Source organism: Rhopalosiphum maidis, chromosome 3 (genome assembly GCF_003676215.2).
Source record: "Rhopalosiphum maidis isolate BTI-1 chromosome 3, ASM367621v3, whole genome shotgun sequence".
Classification (NCBI taxonomy): Eukaryota; Metazoa; Arthropoda; class Insecta; order Hemiptera; family Aphididae; genus Rhopalosiphum; species Rhopalosiphum maidis.
In genome coordinates, this window is record NC_040879.1 from 12,339,535 (window position 1) to 12,365,005 (window position 25,471).

The 25,471-nt window shown below is 24.9% G+C and overlaps 1 protein-coding gene and 2 pseudogenes across 1 annotated transcript; 1 reads left to right on the top strand and 2 right to left on the bottom strand.

Moving 5' to 3' along the window:
* Positions 1-1,547: 1,547 nt before the first annotated feature.
* LOC113559743 lies at positions 1,548-5,710 on the bottom strand (annotated as a pseudogene).
* Positions 5,711-7,065: 1,355 nt separating this feature from the next.
* Positions 7,066-9,299, bottom strand: LOC113560211 (bombyxin B-8-like). Its single transcript, XM_026965979.1, has 5 exons — positions 9,183-9,299; positions 8,600-8,774; positions 8,267-8,363; positions 7,796-7,872; positions 7,066-7,162 (listed from the first exon to the last, which is right to left on the bottom strand). Exons 2-5 carry the CDS (start codon positions 8,766-8,768, stop codon positions 7,077-7,079), a joined length of 429 nt encoding a protein of 142 aa, XP_026821780.1. The 5' UTR covers positions 8,769-8,774; positions 9,183-9,299; the 3' UTR covers positions 7,066-7,076.
* A 3,108-nt stretch (positions 9,300-12,407) lies between these two features.
* LOC113559744 lies at positions 12,408-23,696 on the top strand (annotated as a pseudogene).
* Positions 23,697-25,471: the final 1,775 nt, after the last annotated feature.

Sequence of the window (25,471 nt, forward strand, 5' to 3'; positions counted from 1 at the left end):
TATATATACCTATAGTGAATTATAAGTAGTTTTAGTTATTAGTTTTGACTAGTATGTATATTTGTAGATTAGAAATGTACTAAACTTTTTAAAATACTTATAAAATAATTTTATAAATGATTCTCGACTAAATAAACTATTTAAATTATACAGCTATAAATAACTAGCAACTAGTTATAAATTAAATAAATACTTAATGATAATAGTAAATAATACGTGGATTTCGCATTTAAAAATAAACCTAAAAAAATCATTGATTGAATGAACAGATTATAATTATCTATTCATTTTATTATCTACTAACTTTTTACAAAACTTTGGTAAACTTTAGTGTTCAAAAAAATAAATAATTTAATAAAACATATTTTAATAATAATAATAAATTTATTTTTGCAACATTAGAATATCTTAAAATTATTTTATAAAATTTAGCTTAATATATTTCAGTACCCCCTTTAAACAAAGCTTGTGCTGGGGGCCCAGTTCTTATAAATTGATAAATATATAACAAGGTTTTTATTGATTACTAATTAATTAATAGAAATAGGATTATCAAAAATATATAATAATGTTAACATAATTGATAATTGAAAATTTAAACATAAGTACGAAGAGAGGGAAACAAATATTATAATTTTCCAATAATAATAATAATATTTTACATAACTAACTGGTAATATTTTTAAAAGAAATATAATTTACAAATTCGATAAATTTAATTGTTTTGTATATTTTTTGAATAGTTTAATATCTTTATAATTTTTTATATTTTAATCTATATAGTAATGAATATAAGCTTGTTAAAACTCTATAAAGTAACTATTATTGATTAATTTTAAGAATCAGATATTATGACATTGCAGGAACTGCACGGAATTTAAAAACATATTAAATAGAATATTTATTATGTTTAATAAAAGGTTTTAAAAATGTATTAAATTTCAGTAGTTATAGTTGTTACTTGTTACAAATACCTTGTTTATATTACCAGTAAATTATAATTTAATTACTAAATTCAGTAAAACAATATAGTGTATGATGTATACATAACTAATTAAACAAATATACAATAATGGTTTCTAATACATTGTATTATTGTTGAAACTTAGTGTTCCTATCACTTTTGTGTTTCCATTATTTTTTGTAAGTTATCAACAATTATACAATTAATTTAATAATTTGTAACATATTTCATCTTTATAATATTATTCGTGAATTACCGCGCATGTTACTGCATTATACATACTCTTTATTTTAAAATTACAATTATACACTACAAACATCAAATAATAAAATAATTTTTTATAATAGATACTATATTATTTTACTGTATTATTATTATAATTAAATATATTATACCTAATATTATTAAAATAAAATTCTATAATGTAATAATATAAATAAATTAAATGTCATGATTACTTGTGAAAATTACACGGGCTATATATTATAAATTTAAAAAAATTATATAATAATAATGCAAAAAATTATATTTTATCAAGACTTGTGAAAATTATATTGACGTATAATAAATTATGTAGAGAAATTCTTTTTAAATTAAATAGGGCTTGAACAAGAACATATTTAATGACATACTCTATTTCATTTTGAGATGAATGTTTAAATTTATTTTGCTCTTTGAAAGTACTTAGAAAATATTTACAATTATATATTGTAATAATTATATAATTATGGATAGCAAAAATATATTTAGGATATTTGGGTATATTATTTTATCACTATAAATAAAAATTAGTTTATAAACATTTTATCAATAAACGTTAAGCATAATATTATCTATAAAAGTAAACAAAATAATATATATTATTTATTTAGAATATATTATTTCATTATTTCTATTATAATTTCTATAGATCTTAATCTTTATAAAAATAATTACATAATATATAAAACCACGATACCCAACAATTATTATTTAATATATATAATTACCAATTTAGTACCGAATTCTTTATTGCTAGAAATTTTGTCTTCAAATATTTCAAGATCAATTATGTTGTCAAGAGGAATATTGAAATCTTTATCAATTAAAGATGATTGACCATCATTAATGTTATTATTAAATGGATGTCATGTGATGGAATTTTTTCAAGTCTGCCTTCTATGATTTCCGATATTTAAACAATTTCCCTTTGATTATTAATAGTACTCTTTAATTTAAATTTTAAGAATGTTAGCCTATGAAGCACTTCTTTTTTGAATTCTGTAGTACCTGAACATAAAAAAATATTGTTTATTTATATTTTCATTTATTATTTTTTAGTTTATACAGATATTCTGTACTTGATACAATGACTACATACCTGCAAAATTGGAGTCCAAAATATTTAAATATGTTTTAAGTAAATCATGTGTGCAGTCAATGTGTTGTGTAACAATGGAATATTGAAATGGATATTTTACAATTTATATTATTTTATTATACTAACCTTTTGGAGTTGATACAAAACTAACAGTTTCTGAGGTTTTGGTCGATAGTAATGGATCGATAGCATATTGAGGTGTCCCTGCTATCACAATAACATTTGGGTTTTCGTTATATATAATTAAGTGAAAAATATTAAGTTTTTTTGATTGTTTTTATAGGTAAAATAAAATTTAATGTAATAATTACCAAGTTTAAGATCAATTGATTTTATAATATTATATCTCAGATTCCTGGGAATTTCAATAACATAATAATTAAATACATAGTTAAAATTAATAATATTATATCAATTACAATATTTTATGGGCATTAGTAATGCCTTGTGATTTAATTAGAACTTTTTGAAATCCAACAGAAATTGATTCACAGTTTAAAATTAATTTAGTTTTAAATAATTTAATTTATAGACATTATATAATGCTCTGTTAAATAAAGTGTTGAGTTAAAATCAGTAATATTATCCGCAGAGTTAATCAAGGTAATCATCACAAGCAAGATTTGTTTGATTAACTATAAAAAAAAAATATTGAAACAAATATAATCAATAAAAAATTATTTGCTTTACCTATACCTACCATTTAAACCACACATAATAATAAATTATATAGATACAATTATTATTTTAAAACATTCACCCATATTTTTTACTTCAAAGTGCCATTTAGAAATGTATTATTATCATCACTAAAAGATAATTTCTTTACAATTGATGACGATGATGATTTTTTCAGCACTTCATAAATTAAATAAATTGAGTATAAATAAACCAATAATATAAGTAATTAAACATAATATTAACTGTAAAAGTATAGTAAGATTTAATTTTATTAGCTAATAAGAGGATATAACATATGTTTAACTTTTTTTGGAGATGGTGACCATCCATTTATTAATGTCCTAGTACCTTTTTTCTTGTCTTTAATATTCTCATCACTGCTGTTTGATAATCTTTAGATGCTAAATTGGATATTAATAGTTTAAGTATGAAGATTTGATTATATAACATATTTTTATTTTTATTAGACGTAACACGTGAAAATGTTGGAGACAAGGATAAAAACTGCAGATTTGATACATTATTAGCTGTTCTTTGTTTGGGTTTGATTAAAACATCGTCATTGGTAGATGATATATCAATGTTATTTAATCATTTTTTTCTACCATTTTTCTTGCTTTAAATAATAGATCTGTAATACACATACATATAGTTTATACTAACAATAACTAGCTACAATAATAAATCTGAAAAGGACCCATTTTATAATATAAAACAATATATAATACATAATAATATTTACAACTAGATTAACTAAATTATGTTACAGAAATAACCTATAATTTTTTACCAGATATTTTCAATACATGCCATTTGTATACCAATATTTTATTTCCTCACAAAAATTTTCTACTGAGTTATCTTCACATAAATATTTTGATGAATCTACCGAATATTCTATCTTCACAAATACTTTTTGAATCTACTGTCGATTGTTCTGATTTACAATCAATACTCCGACAGCAATACAGCATTTACAAGTATTTACAATTTTACAGAGTTGATTTTGGTATTTTTCTTTAATCAATTTTAGTTCACTCTAAACACAATAAAGATTTTATTACTCTTACAATTATCTATAATATGTATGTACAATATAAGACAAACATGCTTGATATTTATGTATTCATCTATTTGTTTCTCGTTTAAGTCATGTTTATGTTTCAGCTTGTTTATGTTACTATCCTTTGTAGACAATTCATAATTTAACTTTTCTATTTGGTTTATATGACATTTTTCACGTTCAATTTGAAATTGGATTTTTTCAATAAGACTGTAATAACTAATAATTTATAAAATATCAGAACTATACATATGTATAAACATACATGTTATATAAAAGATTATATATAATATACATATTATATAGTATTCTCTTTTTTTTGATAACGTTGAGTTTACTTGTAAATGTTTGGTTATTTTTATTAAATTTGAATTTGTATGTTGTATCAAATAATTTATTATATTTAACAACTCAGTCATTATAACTCCGTAAACATTGCGCTACATACTAAAATTAATTAAATTTGATTACCTAGAAAAATTGTTATTTTAAAACCAAAAATGTTTCATATATTATTTCATATTTTTATTAACTTGTGTAAAATTTAAAAATTTAAATATTTTAATGCATTTAATTAAAATAAAGGCTAGTTTAAGCAAATATCCAATCATAAAAAAAATGATATCAAGCAACTCTAGAAGGTCTGTATAAAATGTATTTATAATATTAGTAGTATCAATGATTAAATTATACATAATTACTTTATATTTATATTTATAATCAATCTCAAAATATTATTATTGTTAACTGTTGTCCAATATATTTATCTAATTATTTATTGATTGGGTGCCTAATATGACAAAGATAATAATATATATTAACACATGATTCATTTTAAATGTTAACTTGAATCAAAGTGATTCATGGAGTTAAAATATATGCACTAAGAGAATATCACACCAAAATGTATTGTCTAAGAAACTTATAATAAAACAACTTTTACATTCAATATTAAAATGATCATAACTTGCATCATAATGATTATATGATTTCTTATATAACGCGTTGTTGAACGGTAGTACAACGAATAATATATTTGATAATGATTATCGTAGTAGTATTTACTACACACTAACACTTACAGTCGCAGATATATAATATTATAATATGTTATATTATTATAGACGTGTGTATATGTAAATAGATGAGATATAAAAATACACAATTACCGAGTACCGCCGAAATTGTACTGGTTATCTTTCTTAATAATTCGATGATCAGATCGAGTGTGGAGTGACACGAAGCGCGATTATGTATATTACCTATATTTTGCTGCGGTGCGCAGTGCAAAACTGCAAAGACGAAATCATTGAAATCCACAAACTTTGAATCGTTATAAATTTATAATTTTTAAACTAGGTATGTCCGTTAGTCAAATTCTGTTTTAACTATTGGTTTCAATGTAAAAACTACTTAAAATCCGAAATAAAAATTAAAAAAAAAAAAAAAAAATGATGTCCAGTAAAGTAAAGACTATGTCAATATATTTTATTATCATACAACTTTTTTCATTATTATTAAATTAATTTAATTAATCGTTTATAATATAATCCAATTTACTTATAAAATATAAATAAATGATACCTAATAACAAATATTTTAAAACAAATATGAATTTTTACTTTTAATTCTCACTGTTCATTATGATTCAAATATGTTTAATCATGTTACACTTTGATAATACAATAGTCACACAGGTTTACCTTAACCTTAAGTAATATCTAAATAAATCATCATTTTTCATGATCGTCCTATGTTTAATTTAGTACAAATATTTTCTTTAAATTGTTGTTGTATGATTCATATACTTACTTATGTATCAAATCTCTGACTTAATGGCTCTAAAATGAATTATAATATAACATAATAATTAATAATATTATTTATATTAATTATTATTTTCTACTTATTAGTTATATTAAATTTTAAATTTAAATTGTTAAAAAATTAACAAATAAATAGATGCAGTTGAATTGAATTTGAACCTTCAAAGCAATACTAATTAAAATAAGCAGAAAAACAAATTCAGTTAACTGTGTTATCTGTTTACTTCATTTTCCACTAACCATTTCATATTAAATTTTAATTCATAAAAAACATATACCTAGCATATATGATTTTAAATTCAAATTATTAAAATTGGACAAATATTAGAATATTGCACTACAGTTTTAAAATGTTTTTAATATGCAACAAAAATTTTGTTTTCAAACTTTTGTTATATGAAATAAATGTATTTTTAACTCTTGTTAAGTTGAATTCTAATGAATGAAACATAAAATAATTGTGTTATAGATGGGAACAAAATCATTTTAATATATTTATACTTTAGTTTTATATGGTTATATTAATGTTTTCATGTTATAAAACATCAATCACTATTTTATAGGTAATATTGTGAGCATTATTAAATTTATAAGAAAATAAATACCATTGATATGCATACAACTCATCAATACTTGTGATGTGACTTTTTTCTTGCTGAAGAAATTATACTTGTAAACATATATATTAAAATATGATTGTAGGAATTATTTTATAGTATCTATGCAATGTTTGTTAGTAATACATAATTTGATTGTAACAATTTTAAGTCTTCACTTAAAAATGTACATTATTATATTAAATAATAATATTTCTTAGTAATTTATAAGTAGAAGTATTAAAAAAAAATCTTTTTAGAGACACTCTTTGATTCGTCTGTATCGAGATAACCCACAATCATGGTTGTAGTGAATATCAGTAATGCCACCAATTGAAAAAAGAAATAATAAAACTTTTTCTTAAAATGCTTAAATAATGTTTATATTAAGCACTAGTTCAAAACTTAAACTATTAAATTATATCGAAATATTAATTATAATGTGTTTTATTATTGATACAAATGATACAAAATTAATTTATTAAAAATAAAAATATACGAAACTATTGGCACTGCTAATACATAATATTGATAAAAAAATATTATACCAATAAAATAAAAAATATTTGTATGTTATTTAAAGTTATTAATCGTAAATGTATTCATTATCAGCGTTTTTATCGTCAATGTATTGATCTCCATCCTCCGCCATCGGGTCCAACACATGAATAACTGTAAAAAACAAAAAAAATTATAAAAGATTTTCTTCTTCGCGAGTTTGTGTGAAGATTTAAGTGTATTCATTGTTATGGTTAAAAAGGATGATTAATAGAGATTTTTGAAAATTATTTGTCAATTTATTTCAATCGACTGAGTATGAAAAAGTTTGATGACATCAATACTATCACACCTTAAATTTTAATTGTGTAATAAATTACATAAATCCCACTATTATAATATGTAGTTTAAAAGATGGCACCACTAAAGCAACAATTTAAATATTTCAATTCCGCAAGTTAGAAGTTAAATCCAAGTAATATATTTTTATTTATTATTTTTTAAGTTATTTATACTTAATATTTAATTCTTAATAATATTTGAGTAAAAAATTAGAAGCTTATATTAAAATGTATTGTTTACAATAACTAATAATTAAAAGATTGTCGTCTCAGAGATTAACAAAATACTATTATTTTTATTATTAAAAAAAAAACCTTTAAACCTTTAATATATATTATATTAAGAATTAGAATAACATCTATCGATTTCAACAAAAAATTATCTACGGGATTTAAATAATGCACTCTAACACAGTAACACCCTTATGTTCTACCAATGATGTATTTTAAGTAGATTCTTACTTACCTAGTTGATAATAGTAACGTAAATAATCAACTTTGAATGATTGACTATTTGGTATTGGTGAATCAGTAATTGTCGGTCTGTAATTTATAAAATAGGTACGTATAAATTATTGCTATAAAAATCATATCGATGATTTGAAAAGTAGTACAATGTTATCTGGGAATTTTTTATTACTTACCTAGTTATGATTGAACTGTAGGTACAAGAAAAACTTAATAATTTGGTTTTTGGTCTTTTAAAATAAATACATTATTATCCATGAGTTATTGTACCAATTATTATCAACTTAAAGTTTCAAAAATAGATGATAATTTTTTTTTAAACAAATTTCTTTTAAAAGTTATGATAATTTCAACTATATGTTAATTTTATTGAATAGTTGATTAAAGTTTCAAATTAAAGATATCTAATGATTATCATTTATCACACAATCACTAAAATGTTAAGCTTAATTATCAATTCGGTACTTACACATCAGGAGCACAATAATTTATTTTCATATAGTTTCGGGAACATGGTGTTCTACAACATTCGTCGACAATTCCCCTTTTTTGCCTTTTTGGACTACCTAAAAATGCACGTAAATCATTAGCCATGATAAATATAATTATTTGATAAACCTATCTGATTTATGAATTGCCAGGTATCTAATACATGCATTATAATTTTTTAAATTACAGTTTATTATATAGTAATTAAATCAAATAAACCTAACCTATAATAATACAACTTTAAAATTCTAGTTATTCTATACTTCATATCAAAATAATTTGTAATTAGATTATATAGAGAAATTATATTAACCTTTGGCATCGTTGTATTTACCACTGCATAAAATGGCAAGCTCGTTCGATAAACGTGAGCCACAATATTGGCTCAACATATTCATATATGCATCGTCCCATGAGGATGGTGCCCCTAGAACTACACTTAAATACACTCCGAGAAAAGTGAAAATGATATATAACTTCATTTTTAACTGAAATATACAAAACATAATATGGATTATAAATAGGTAGGTTTAATTAAAATGAATTAATTCATTATGTAAACAAAAAAATAATTAATAAGTTTTGGCCGTTTTGCTCTAGTTTGTCAATGCATTCATTTGTAAATAAAGATTAATTAATAATTAATAAATTAAAAGTATATTTGTATCGCCAAGTTTTGAGTGTAAAAATAATATATCTGTACTATTAATTGTTTTAAAATTAAATTGATTGTAAACAAATCTCGAATAAAAGAAAAACTTATATCATATAGACACAACTCGTGTGTAACGTAGGTACAATAAATAAATAAATATTTTATTAAAACAATTATAAAAATAATAAGTGACCGATAAAATAACTTAACATTAAGTAATATGCTGCTAAATATAACATACTTGTGCAGAGAAGGTTTTCCGTGAACGATATAAACAATGACGATGGCACGATTTAGTTGGTAGAAGAGACAGAAGAGTCAATGCCGGTTACTAAGACTGGAGCTATACCGAATTGTGATCGTTTGAGATATGGCACAGCCGGCGACGCCTACCTGGTTGTATAATGATTATAGGTTGAGGAGATGTAGTGGCAGGGATTGGTTAGACCTAAAATCAGGTTTACTGAGGGACCTTAGAAGAATGGAAGGTTCCACCTATATTTCCCTTCTACTGCTGAAATGAAATTACATATTTTTCAAATGTATATTATTTAATGTATACACTAACGTATCACCGTATAATTTTATTCAGTACCTATAGAACACAACTAAATTGTATAGGTACAATTGTAAGTGTAGAATTAAATTGAGAATAAGGGCGAATTAAATGTTCTAAATATTTTCAATAAAAGTATTTTTTAATTTCTTTACAACAATTTTATTACAGCTAACCTAACCAGAAAATATATTAAAATCGAAGAAATTTTACTGCTCCAATAGGTTAGTATTATCGTAAATCGTTATTATATTGTTAATGACGACGAAGATGAATTAACTAAATACACGCTGAGTAGTGAGTCATCCGTAGAGACACAGTGCTTGACAAATAATTTATAACACAATGAATATAATGATATTATACTAGTATTAATTATAAAATCAGAAACTATACCCATTTTAATTTATTATTGTATACTTTAAGATTAAATAGACACATGTAATATGTAAACTCAACCACAAGTATCTTTTTTTAGTGTAGACCAGACGTGCTCAACCCACAGCCCGCGGTCCGTATCAATAAGCTTTTAAAATTACAAAATATCTTACAATTTATTAATTTTCTTTGAACAAAGATAATATTATATCTATTGTTTATATTATCAAAATTAACAAAATAAAACCGTGAAGTACATACGTTCCACAGAATAGAAATAGAAATTTGAAATATGAGAAGCAAACCAAAAAAGGTTCAGCACGCCTGGTGTACACTGTACATTACAAGGAAAAAACATATAAAATGAAGTTCATGTTAACTCTATCAGTGAAAAAACTAGGTTGCTAAATTATTTTATAATAATATAGTATTATTAACAATTATATAATTGTTTATTTTAAATATATTTAAATAGTATATAAAATGATTTCGTGTAATATGCTAAAAAAAAAAAAAAAAAAAACTATGAAAAGATATTTTATACGTAAATTGACGTAAAAAAATATAATTCAGAAACGACTTGACTACCTGCAACAGCTACAACAAACGCTCATTCATTTATTAAGGACGCCATACCCGCATGTGTTGTCTCTGTCTTACTAACGTACATCATAACTAATTTTCGTTTAGCAGAATACATTTTGTGACGTTAGCTTTAGTATTAGAGTAAATTTACCTATTATCAAATTTAAAGGTAAGGATATTATCTAAACAATGACATAACTTTTAATGATAAACAAATAATATTCTATGGTTGCTATTTTTAGACAATTTTTTTCCTTTTGATGGGAATCTATACCAGAATATTATACCCACAGATATATTATATCAGTTGGTAATATCATGGTAGAGAATAAAAAAAAATGTATAATATATATATATATAACCCATAGACATAATTATATATATTATAATATAATATTATTTATATTATTATTATTTTATATTATGTCTATGATATAACCACATTACCACACTGATCATTTTTGGAAATAAAACACATTAGTACCTATAATAAATTATTTTTTTAAGAGAACGCCATACCCGTATGTGTTGTCTCTGTCTTACTAACGTACATCATAACAAATTTTCGTTCAGCAGAATACATTTTGTGATGTTAGCTTTAGTATTAGAGTAAATTTACCTATTATCAAATTTGAAGGTAAGAATATTATCTAAACAATGACATATGCTTTTAATGATATCATTATTTTGAAGTGAGTTACAGCTATATGTAAAATATAACAACTTTAAAATGTTCATAACTTACTTTAAAATGATAATATCATTAAAAGCATATGTCATTGTTTAGATAATATTTTTACCTTTAAATTTGATAATAGGTAAATTTACTCTCATATTAAAGCTAACGTCACAAAATGTATTCTGCTAAACGAAAATTAGTTATGATGTACGTTAGTAAGACAGAGACAACACATGCGAGTATGGCGTCCTCTTAAGGGGCCTCGCTACGGTTATTATTTAAGGGACAATATTTAGGAAACTCATAATATCGTCTTAGCCGCCCCAGATCTATGTGTTAGATGTAAATGATTATTAGTGTAAGTGAAATGCAATGTGGGTACCGGCTGGAGTCACCGACGGTTGCCACTCCCGTACGCGCATGCACACGTCAATAACTCGATAACAATAAAAATTCATTATACGAATTTTACAACAACTTAGGTACTTATTGATTTGACAAAATTAAAGTTAGTTAACATTTTCCGTTCTTAATTCTGAAAACATATTTAAATTCAGCAGAAAAATTTCTGGAGACTGTAACTTTCCGGTTTTAATTTAAATTTTAAATTTAATATTATTAAAATTATTATTAATGTCAGTATTTTAGTCTGTTTAGTTTATTGTTTTGTAATATGTTTTGGTTAGGAACATTTGAAAATGTTAATCCTAAAATTCCTAAATCCTAATCGCTTATATTTCGTAGTACCTACTGATAACTTTCTTCAAAATTAAAATATCAAAAAATGCCAACGGGAACTCTTAATCCCAAAATAATTATTTCGAATGCGAACTTTGATATACATGATACTGTAAGCATTAGTAAAACGAACAGAGCATAAATGAAGGTACAACAATGACAATATCAAAACATAGGTATGAATTTTAAAATTTAATTATATATTTATACGTTGAATATAATATTTAAAATAATTCGCAGACTTAGTTTAAATCTTCAGTTTTAGTTCCCCTAAAAATGAATTTAATTACAACTATAAAAATCCGCTAGGCCACAATAGACTTTAGTAAATAAAAAACTAATCGAAATTGCTTAGAAATCGATTTTATAATATAAATTACACAATAAGTCAATAACCCAGTTCGTATATAAATCTCTAACTTAAAATAAAAATATTAAGAAATACCGAAATACCCGTAATATTTCGTGCATTGTGTTGATGTTTCATTGAAACATCCGTGCAGGTGTAAATAAATACAAATGGCGTACGGATGGTCGAATACCTGTGTGGCACCAGACCGGCGGCGTCTCACCACGCCGAAGGTAGATGTTTTGTTGTAGACAGGTACTGCAATTATACCTATACAAGTTTTAAACAAAATCTTTTCGGCGCCAATATACCTTTTATCGTTAATATTTTCGACGCCAGTGGGTGCCCATATATTATATAAAATGTTTATGTTGTGTCCATAAGTCATATCCGTCCGTCGCATTGTGATTCGTGAATCTCTGCAAGTGCTTGATGCGATCGTTTTTGCGCAGTTTTAACAAGTACGGTCTGTACTAATATATTATTATCAGCCACATAAAATAATAAAGCGAACGTCTATTCTACACAACACGCGCGTCAATGAACTATAATTTGGACAAAAAATAATAAAATATTTAATATAATATAGATAATTATATTTTTAATACCATTGTATTCAATCATTTTATTACAACATTTACTGTATAAATAAACATCTACTCTATATTTTTACGGTAAATCTTATTAAACAGTCGTGTTGAATTCGAATACATTTTGGCATATAAACTCTGAAATGAAAACTATTTTCTAGTTACATAACATATACACAGCTCATATACAAGACATGTACACAAATCCAAATAATCCAATGCTTGTGACATTAATAAACTATTACACTTATCAATATTCTTGAACGTGTACTACCCTATTATTTAATCATCTAATCGTGACTAGAGTCTATAGAAATTGCGTGTCGATGCTTAATGCTCATTATTTACATTTATAAAAAAAATACAAAATTATAAAAATATAATCATTATCTAAATATGTTTGAAAATTTTGTATAAATCTACAACTGTGCTTAATCATAAGTTATCGATTATAATATTATTGTCACTTATATAATGTCATCGGTATATTATCCGGTTATGTCACTAGTAGGTAGGTAATACTTCAGTATTGTTAAAACGCACGATGTACAAACGACCAACCAAATTTCTTACCTGAAGTACTAATGACGCGCTGACGACAAACGCCGTATGTAACTAGCGTCGAAAAGAGAAAATAACAATTTCCTTAAATTGGCTATATTATACATAACATGTACTTTTTAACGGTTTTTTTAAAATATTATTATTTATTTATATTTATATTGTACACATTTTTAATTTACTTTTTAACATAACTTTTGATAATATAGTAGTAATAAATTAAAAAACTGATTATTTTGACTTGTTAATATACTATAATTTTTAACGTTTGTAACATTGACTTTTTATTTAATTTATAAATTTTAATAATTAATATCATACTGTATATACTTAGAGATGTAACTTATGTTTACAATCTATACTTTATGTATATAATAGTACAAATAGTGTCCGCGTTCTGAAATGAATATTTTTACCCATATATTTTGCAAATATATTGTTTTTTTTTATGGAAATATTAATAATGTGTTATTGTTATAGTAATATTCACCGTCATTTATTCGGTATAACATTCCGTATACATTTACCTACTACCTATACACAAAGCAAGATTTCGATCTTTTTAAACTGTGAACTGAGAGCAGCTGTTCAGAAACTCGTATGAAAAAAGTCTATAGGTATACAGAAATGTTCATTTTCACACATTCTCAATTTTTTTCCATATAGGGAACGCAGATTTCTATACGAATATAAATAATTTTTGAACACTATTTTTCGTTTGTATACAAACGAATCGTACAAATCGTTCGTATATGGATATTATTCGTATACATTTATGAATATCCCATCCAGGGTGATTGAATTATTGGTTTTATACAATAAATGATTTTTATTTTCGAAAATGCTTTTTGGGATGATATTATAAATTATATAATAAGCGTTTATCCTCGAAAACACACTACACTACGTGTCTTGGCATTATTTCATTAAAGGTACAGTATATGGCCTTCAAGAAAAATGTCAGAAAAAACGTGTAACGAATTCACAACAGTGGATATTATTCGACCCATCTCTGAACGCGATTCACACAAAAATAAAGTGGTCCCTATACTTATTACAATGGATTTTATAACTCTGCAGAGCATCCGCCGAACACGTACCTACACATTGGTTACACCCCCGCAATGATTAATGACATTTCGCTGTAGTCGATTTCTATGGCTATACATATATATTTTTTTTAATTCGGGATTCAACATTATTTCAAAAGGAGTTACGACGCATATCGTCAAATCGAAAAATATAGACCTAAAAGGTGTATATACGTTTACTATTTGTCCTTCAAACTTTTTAAAATTGTAAAATTATGTTTTTTAAATTTTTACCCGTTTTGGTATAAACTTTTTTTGTAACATAACATCACATTAGTTTATATTAAAATAACTTAATACTGTTTGCCTTAAATTAGTTTATTACATTTTATGCACAACATTTACTTACCTATAATAAAAAAAAAATATTCTGGACACAATTTACAGATAACCGTTCTTCACATTGTGTATTGGCATTAAAGATAGTCATGAATATTTGGTGTTTAGGAAGGGGTAAGTTGAGACTTCCTCAAAACCTCTCCATCTGGGTGAAATATATTTGAATATTTCATAGATTCCCAAAAAAATAATCAGTTTAATTTAGTTTTTTTCGTGTGCATATAATATAAAGGTGTACCTATGGGATATAAGTATTCTTGCGTGGTAGGAACTTATTTGCACATATCGTATAATAAATAATATTGCTTTGTTAATAAATTAAATTTATAATCATCAAATCGTGATTCGTATAGTTTTTCCTGGTACGAACAAAATTAATTTTATTACCAGCAAAAGACTATAGGCATCGTGAACCATTGGGGTAATTCCATTAAATTTTAGCAGGTGCAAACAGGCGTGGCTCCAGCCCCCTTTCCTCTAAGAACATATAATATATATAATATTTTTTGTAATAAAGTTTGGTGAAGAGTATGATTTAGTCCCTCTGGGTGTAAAGCATTAACATAACATAACTAATAACAATAATTAATATATTAGATGAGTAATAAAATCTTCATTATTCATTATTCTTAGCTTTTACATAGTTATACTTATTTAAAAAAATTATTAATCATGTTAAAGCTAAACAGCGTCCAGAAACTGACACATTGCTATTAAACTTGTCTGCAATAACTTGTTCTACATAAATGAGTTGATTTTTCTTATTTTGTTACAAAGATAAAATACTGAGACGTTCTTGGCCCATTGTTATCCGCAGATATGCTTTTAAACGCCGTAAATACGAAAAGCTTATTTCTCACGACGCAGTATTCATAGAAATTGTTGAAAAAAAATGTTGGCAACACGAACATTTATTTAACCCTACGATTATCTATAGTATTAGTTACGACTATAATTGATTAATAATAACATAATTATTACATAACGTGATGTATTTTATATTCTTATAATTTGTTCAGTTCTTTTTTATCAGACAATAATTTAGAATTATATTTTTGTCGAATTTCGAGTTCAGTTTATTTCAGCAGGTGCAAACGCATATCTTTGCACCTGCTATATATTGCGAGGGGATGCAAGTGCACCTGCTATGTATTGCCAGGGGATGTAAGTGCGCCATCGTACACCCCTGTATTTACGCCATCACTGATGTGAACGCATCTTAAATGCGAATATATTGTGCGTGTGTTTACCAACACCCTGAATAGCCGTCTACAATACATGGGTCGTAGTCACGTTTTGTTGCCGTTGATTTAGGTTTAATACAGCGATTTTGGTATAAGAATTTAATACTTCACGGTTAGGACTGCAGGAGTGAACGGTGTATCAGTATACATTCGACAATTCGTGTACATTTATATATATTATTATTATGTTTAAATATATTTGAAAAATAAATTATAGAGTTTTTAAAAGGTTATATGTTATATATAATAATGCGCTATTAATTGTGTATGTGCTTTAATGAATACGCCATGTGAATTGTTTATTGACACTTAATAGCCATTAGGTTATCCTACTATAATTATGGGCCATTTTCTCAAATTCGAAAAAAATAATATGTAAATAGATATTTTAAATAAACAAGAAATGAGTTATTTTCAGCAATATTTTATAATGAAATTGGATTTTTACAACCATAAAATGTACTATGTCGTCTAGACAAATAAAATATGCGGTACTTAATGATTTTTAGGAGATAGCCTTATTTTTTGTGTTTATTCGAGAGCAATAATTATGAACTATGCTGAATAACTAATAATGCTATTAATTTTAAACGATATACCAATTTTATTATTATTATTATTATTTACTTTCATTTGAAAGTTTTGTAACGATAAATGTTATAGTACATACAACATAGTACAACCACGACGGTAAATGATAATTAATAATAATATTAGGTACCGTGGACGCCAGATTATCGGAGCGTATGAGAAAAACCGCAGAAAATCTTCGAATTCGTTAGTTGAATATTATTATCAAAATTATTGTGGCGTAATTGGAAAAATATTAATTTATATTCTATACTTCTAATATCAGTAATATCGCTATACATAAATATATCACACGAACAATGTCATCATCATCAATGGTAATTTATTTTAATAAATATAACGTAAAAAACCTGCCACGCATTTCAAGGAATATCGTGCAACTACGTTACTGCTTGTGTTTTAATTTCAAAAGTTGTAAAATTATGTTAGTTACAGCCTGTGTTCATTACCGCGTACCTGCAATTACGTCCAACGGAAAATCTACATTTTTTTTTTTAATGTTATACACGCACCACCGGGCGGATTTAAGCAACGCCTGTATGGCTGGATGCAAGCACGTTTTGGTCGATAGGCAACTCAACACACAATCTGTTTATTAATTCAACAAAATAAAGTACATAAATGGATAAAATATAAAGGTACCAACATTTAAATAATTTAATCAAGTTATTATTTACTTATTTAAGAGGATTTCATCATGATATCTGTTATCTCTCTCTAACCGACGCACAACATGGCACATTTTAAGTTCACAATAATGACTATAGACATATTAATTTCTCAAATTAGAATGAAATAACCTCATATAAATTTTTAAGTTAAAAACATTATCTAGGGCATCGCATAAGCGTTTTGTTATATTTTCAATTTTGAAGCAAGTTATGAGTATTTTAAAATTGTAAATTATTTATAAATCTTAAGAAACTCATAACTCGCTTTAAAATTAAAATATAATGAAACGCTTATGAAATGCCTTTGATAATGTTATTAACTTTAAATTTTATAAAAGGTCATTTCACACTAGTTTAAGAAATTAATATGGTTACAGTGTTATTGAGAACGTAAAATTTGGTATAATGTGCGTGGGTTAGAGAAAGATAACAAATACTACGCTGACAGAGCATACAAACAATTATAAATTATAAATATAAATTTGTAATTATTAGAAACTGTATGGCGAGCACCTGTGTTTTGATCGATAGGCAACTCAACACACAATCTGTCTATTAATTTAACAAAATAAATTATATAAATAGATAAATATAAAGGTAGGATGTACAAACATTTAAATAATTTAATCAAGTTATTAATTACTTTTTGAAGAGCGCAGAAACAATTGTAAATTAAAAATATTAAATATAAATTTGTAATTAGAAACTAATATTACAGTTGGTAATCAGGATACAGTATACTGCTCGTCTACGCATTCCGTTTACAAAAAGTTATACAAGCAATATTAATAATTACCAGCTGTCATAACTCATAGAAAACATTTTAATTAGTTATTAATCATTATTCAGTATTCTGTTAAATTATTTACCCCCCCCCCCCTGGAAACGCCACTGATTCTATTAATATTTATTTGTTAGTATTTCTCGTTGGAGATAGATTTAGTAATTTGTATACTAGTATACAAGCTACTACTAGCTAGTAGTTATTAGTACACCGGTCTTAAGATTCATGATTATTAATCAAAGCTTAAGATTTTTGATTTTGTAACAGTGGCCTGGGTGGCTGTGTTCATCATTGAATCATTGAACAGAACACTGAATAATGATTAATAATTAATTACTAATTTTTAAGAATAATGAATGTTTTTTACAAATAATATTTTGAAAGAGAATATTTTTTCTCTTAATATAAAGTTGTTGCCAAAGTTGCCGAAGTGCCTTCGCTGGTTGGTTCTTCCCTCAAGATATTCAAGCTTATAAACTAAATTAAATATAACCATCACTTATGCTTATTGTACTTTTTTTTTTTGTACAGATTGTATAATTTTCCAGATTAAAAATAAAAATAAAAAAATATATAAAGTTATAAATATTGGTTGTCTTTTTTAAGAAAACTAAAGAAATAAATCAGACAAAAAATTTAAGAGAAAAATTTAAAATTCTACACATAGGGAAGTGAGCGAGCTTAAAAAATGATACATTTACACTTAACATTATTAATAAAGAGCTATTAAAAAAAAAAAAAAAAAAACAATCATAAATATTTAAATAAGAACATACATTGTATTTTCTTTAATAAATGTTTACTTTAACATTAAATAACACAAATTATTTTTCATAAATTTTTTAATGAATTTAATATTACTTTTAAAAGTAATAAGATTTAATCTTAACGAAAATCTGAGTCATAGTCACAAATATTTGAATATAATTTAAGTGTTCTGGCATACCTTATGAATAATTTGTTGAAAGGGATGCTTTTTAACCACCATTAAAGCCCCCTTTGGGTTCCCTTTTACTTAACCCTTAACTATATTTTCATCTAAAGCTAATTTCTAATGTGGTCGATATGATAGTTTTACTTAAACTATTTAAAAGTGGCCTAATTTTATACAATTTAACATAGTCTGTTTCTCCTCTTTTTGGTTTGAGAGTTATCATTGAAATGTAAATGTGAAAGAATCCATTCAAATCTATTCACTAGCATTATTTTAGAAATAAAATCATCATGGAAATCGGTGGCATTCGACCAATAGTCGTTATAGCTAGGAAGCTTTCTTAAAGATATTAAATATATTAGTTAAAAAAAAAAAAAATGTTTAATTCATTTGATGTAATAGGTGCCTGTTTGAGTTGTCTATAGATTTATTTGAAATTAAATGTGTTCCAAAAAAGACTCAGGAAAGAGTTTTAAAAATATAAAGGTTAAAGTTATTTCTACCATACTTGTTATGTGTTCTGTGATCCCAACAATGTTTAATACAAAAATTGCATTTTTAATTTATACAATGATGATGATAAACATAAGAATCAGTATTGTATGCTATGATAAAAAAAAAAGTAAATAGTTGGGCAAATACAATTATCTATAACACAAAATGTTAGTATGTTTAATAAGACAATTTATAATATTAGTCAGTCTCCTTTGTTACGTGTTCATGATATTAGTGATTTAGGTGTGATATTTGATTCTGCTCTCACATTTAATAAGCACTTACTATATATGGAGATCCTTGATGATTTTAGGCTTTATTACAAGAAATTATAAGGATTTTACTAATCCTGCTGTTTTTAAAACATTATACATTACTTTAGTCCGATCAAAATTGGAATACAGCACTGTTGTTTGGTCGCTTAACTTAAATTATCAATTCCAATGTTTAGATAATATTCAAAACCGATTCCTTCGATTCATGGCCTTCAAATGTAATTTAACTCGTTTGCGTCATTCTCCTTATGAACCACTTATACATTATTTTGATATTGGTAGTTTATCTGAACGGAGAAAAATATATGATATGAAATTTTTATTTAAGCTAATCAATGATTACATCAATTGCCCTGAAGTTTTAGGTTTACTCAATTTTTATGTCCCTTAGTGTAGAACTAGATCATTCACTATGTTTTATATTTTTACACATAAAACAAATTATGCTTCTGCTTCTCCTATGAATAGGATAATGTTAATAGCTAATGATTTAAAAATCAATTTAATTAATTTTAATTCCATTGAATCATTTAATAATTATGTAAAAAACATTTTTAATATTTAAATATGTTGATTGTTTTATTATTGTATTGTTATTATTACTATGTTATTTGTATATTAACGTTCAATTATGAACTATATTAATTTAAATTATTGTAATTGGATCGTTTGATCCGTTGATAAATAAATAAATAAGCACTTAAAGTGGTATTTTTTACTAACCACTATCCAAAAATAAAATAAGTTGGTCAATGCAACTCACCATTTTAAATGTTTACTTAAATTACTTTGATTCATGAAATTAAAAAAATATGTACTATAATAGTTAATTAAACCTGATAATAAAAACTATAAGAACAATCTGATTTTATTATCAGTTTTTAATTAACTATTATAGTACATCTTTTTTTAACTCCATGAATCAAAGTAATTTAAGTAAACATTTAAAATGGTGAGTTGCATTGATCAATTTATTTGTAGGATTGAATATTTTATTGTGCTATACATAAATTGTGTAAATCAAAATTGTAGACAGCTAGGTTACCTAATTAAGAGGAGGTCACACCAGCATGTGTTGTTTCTGTCTTAGAAACTAATAATGAATCAAATTTAACATTCAATTTTAAAATGATCATAACTTGCATCAAAATTCAAATATTAATAAAAGCCTCTAAGTCTAAGATGCCATAAATACAATATTAGCTTTAAGTTTAAAAAAAAATTAATTTATTCTAATTTTAAATATAACAATAAAATGAATTATTGTGAACATAATATTTGCTATAAGTTTGTAAGATGGAAATAACATCAGGATTTGTGTCCTTTTCATGTTAGTATGTCATTATTGTTACTAGGTATGTAGTATAAAGTATAATAAATTGTATAGTATTGTAAAATGCATCTCTTTCTATTATTATTAAGATTACATACTCTTGTAATAATAATGTAATATGTAACAACTCAAGACTTTCACATTCTTTTATGTTGTTTATTTTATATAATTTTTACAATATAAATAATAAGTATGTATCAAAGTTATATTATATTCTATATTTTATGAAATATTAAATCATGTAGTATATTCTTCTAAAAATTAAAAAATGCATCAAAAATTATTTGATTTGAATGAAATCAACCAGGACAAAATCACTTAAAAACTTAATATTGTTTTGAAAATTATATAATTTATTTAATAGTGGACTATATGACTATTAAAATAAACTTAAAAAAATACTTGATTAATAAGAATAATTATTACATTAAGGTTTGATGATATAATAATTTGTACTAAAAGTACTGATTATAATAAAAACCAAAATTAGTAGTAGATTATTAATATGAAATATAAGAGTGTTACCATGAAAAAGTTATAAAAAGGAAAGTTGGAAATCTTTTAAATGTGATTCTATTGTAAATAACTATGAATTTACTAAGTGGATTCAAATAATCGCTATTAAAAAAGTATTGAACAGAATAAAAAAAATTAGTTAAAGTTGGAAAATTATATAAACAAAATTTTATAATTCATTATAAATGTTTGTGATAAAAAGTTGTGATCTTCAAATTTAAATTATATAAGAAATATCACGTACAGTGATATTATAATGAACACATCAATCTCTGAAATACTAATAATCAATTATATTTATAATGTGTAATAAACAAGGCTGTGATTTTAATACATTTGCATGTTTATTTTGCTACACCGTATAATAAAATGGATTCGGCCAAAATTTGTTTTGACTTATTTATAGTTCAAATACCAAATCTTATTTTACATATTTCATGGGTTAAGGCATATAAATGTATGTTTTTATTAAAATTAAATTTATTTTAACATTTAGCAATTTAAGTGTACAAATTATATATAATTTAATTTAACATTTAGTATAAAGTAGATAAATTTAAAAAATAATATATCATTAAATGTTACATATATAAATATTTTGTAAGATGATGCAATCTATGTCCTGATTAATAGCATAGGCAGCATCCCACAACTTTTTTTTATAAAAGCACAAAACATACTAAGTAAGTCGCTCAGTCGCTCCGCCATTCAGGGGCCTAACGTCTCAGTCGCATACCCAGTCAATATCCTGCACTGTCCATCTATCATATTTAGTTTGTTAAATTAAAATATTGTTCATAATTCATTTTTGTATTTCGTCAATTCCTAATACATTCAAAACTCAAGAGGATCAGTTTAAACAACAAGATTTGCAAGAGTTAAGGTAATATATCTACATTTAACATATACTCTACGTTTAGTCATAAATACACATTTTTTACATGAAAGGAAAACTCTTGTATTCACACCCCGAATTAAGTTTACACGTTAATAACTTGTATATACAGTAATGAGATAAGAAGTAAGAATATCAATCTAAATACTATATATTAATTTTTATATACTAATATTAAATTAGAACATTATATAGTAAAACTTCAATAAGACGAAACTTCGGTAAAACGGAAACCCTGGTAATACGGAAAATTTCTTTGGTGCTTTTTTTCAAATTTCATTTTTTTTGAACCCCGTCAAAACGGAAACCCTGTTAACACAAAAATTGCATAGTTTGAAGTAATTCCGTCTTATCGAGGTTTTACTGTACTATATTTTTAACTCATTACAGTGTGATGATTTATAATGCCATGATCTACATACTATTTGTTAAATGAACCTTTAATTAACAAGCTTTACTAACAAAATATTGAATGTAATTGTTTTAAAATATTCATTTTTTATGTTTTGTTTATATTGCAATCAAGTGGATACAGTCAATTCTTATACATTTCTTAAATAGAAATTATTTTTACATAGTGCATTATTGTTTTACAAAATAGATATAATATGTTTATTAATTAAATAATTATTTAGAAAAATAATAAAATGACTAACAGTATAACAAAGAATTACCTATATAATTCCTATTCTATTTGAAACTAATTTATATCTAGATTGGAGTGAATTATAGTTAGGTGTATTATTACTAATACTTATTTAAAATTATCATAATGTTAAAAAGTAGGATATAAAATGTGTTTTCACTACATTACTTTGCAACATTAGAACCTAAAGTTGGCCAACACGACATAAAATATATTTGATTGACCATCTAAACTTAATCATTACTTGTCCATAGCCAACAACTTAAAATGTCTTAAGTAAACATTTATAAATAAAAAAAATAGCAAATTTACACATTTTCAATTAAATTTGTTTGACTTATGTGAATCCATAGAGCAATTTCATAATGAGTATATACTATATATACAATTTTCATTTACGCCACAAATTTGCATCATTGGAAATTTTACTTGATCTCATAGTTATAATTCATATGTTTTCCAGACCAAAATAGTTGAGGCTATAAAATACACAGTTTATAAATAATTGTTATTTTAATATTGAATGAATAAAATATGTAATAAACCTTTGGAAAAGCAGAATGCAGTAATCTTAATCAATATTGGTCACCAGATATAAATTAACAAATCAAATTACACTAGAATCTCTTTGAAATTAATTTTTATGTGTTAATAAAAATGTTCATGTGATAGTCTTGGGTGGCAATGATAAGGCCCTCAATTCTTGGTATGACTAGACTGGAATTCATTCTACGGCAAAAAAAAAAATATATATAAATTAATAAAGACATAATTACATAAAAAAAATTAAGAGGACTTAATACCTGCTTGTGTTGTCTCCGTCTTACACACATACAACATAACAAATTTTTGTTTACCAGTTTCAATATTGAGCTGTTATTTTTGATATTGGAGTGTATTAACCTATTATAAAATTTAAAGGTGGGATTATTATCCAGGGTCTCATTTAGCCTTTTATTGATATTATTATTTTTAATTAAGTTATGATAATTTTATAATATTCAGTTTCAAAAATATCATAACTTACTTAAAAATAACAATATCAATAAAAAGCTACATGGGTCCCTGGATAATAATCTTACCTTTACATTTTATAATAGGTCAGTTCTTTCAATTATCAAAATAATAGCACAATATTGAAATCAGTGAACGAAAATTTGCCATGTTGTATGTGTGTAAGACGAAGACTACACATAATAAATACATTTTTTAGTAACACTCGTTAACAAAGCAGCTTCAACTATAGCTTTTTCAGTTTGTGGTAAAAGTAAATTCATTTGATCACCATTAAAGAGTATATACTAATCAATCAAAGAGATATAAGAAAGTAAAATTAATATTGTAAAATAGCTTTTGTATAATTTTTATATTTTTTACATATTCTTTTAAGAGATTTAAATATTGTGAGATGGTAGCCTGTATTGCAAAGTATATTATTTTACTAAATTAATTACCCTAGAACTGTCCATAGTTTTCTTTCTAACACCGAACATCACCCCTAAGAAGACGTCATACCAAATATGTTGTTCCTTCTTACTAACTTACAATGTAGAAAATGTACGTTTTGTAAAACACTTTTTACGTTGTTAGCTATAATATTGGAGTAAATTTAATCTATTAATATAAATATTATGTTACAATATATCACTTTAATAATATTACACTTACGTTCAGAATCGTGTATCAGACCTTGTTAAATACACGTAGGTACTAAAATTCTTGTCATTAACAATAATCCAGATTTTATACCTTTGAATTGAACTCATAACCAACAATGTGTCTACCGGTGTCTACATAAGGTATGGAAAACATACCTTATGTATGGTGTGGTCACACATGTTGAGTTTTTTTTTCTTTGTCTCCCTGTTATGAGAAAATATTATGAAAGACTTCTTACAAAGGACAAAATATTACTATTTACTAGGAATAGTGGGTCAGTATAACAATTGATTTAATAATATACAGATAAGCCATTCTATCATCAATAGTAGCTAATTGCATTCAGCCGTTGGACGTCGAGGAGTTCGATTGCATTCAAGATGAGTAAACATAAGGTTTTCTTATCCTATTTTATTTGTATATATTATAAATCAACGGTACAACCCACAATTGTCATTCGAATAACAAAATATTTACTATATCATACTCACAAATATGTGATTGAACCCTCCATACAAACGTGACATACGTGCTGCATTGCAATTATTTATAGCATATAAATTCCATGTATTCATGCACAAACGCGACTTTTTCTGGACACCCATGTCGACTGTAAAGCTA

Excerpts from the sequence above, each read along its gene's own strand:
- LOC113560211 (XM_026965979.1), bottom strand. The coding sequence starts at position 8,768 with ATGAAGTTATATATCATTTTCACTTTTCTCGGAGTGTATTTAAGTGTA. Across the intron at positions 7,873-8,266 it reads AATTATTGTGCTCCTGATGT|ACCGACAATTACTGATTCAC; the intron begins GTAAGTACCGAA and ends TATAAATTACAG. Across the intron at positions 7,163-7,795 it reads ACGTTACTATTATCAACTAG|TTATTCATGTGTTGGACCCG; the intron begins GTAAGTAAGAAT and ends TGTTTTTTACAG.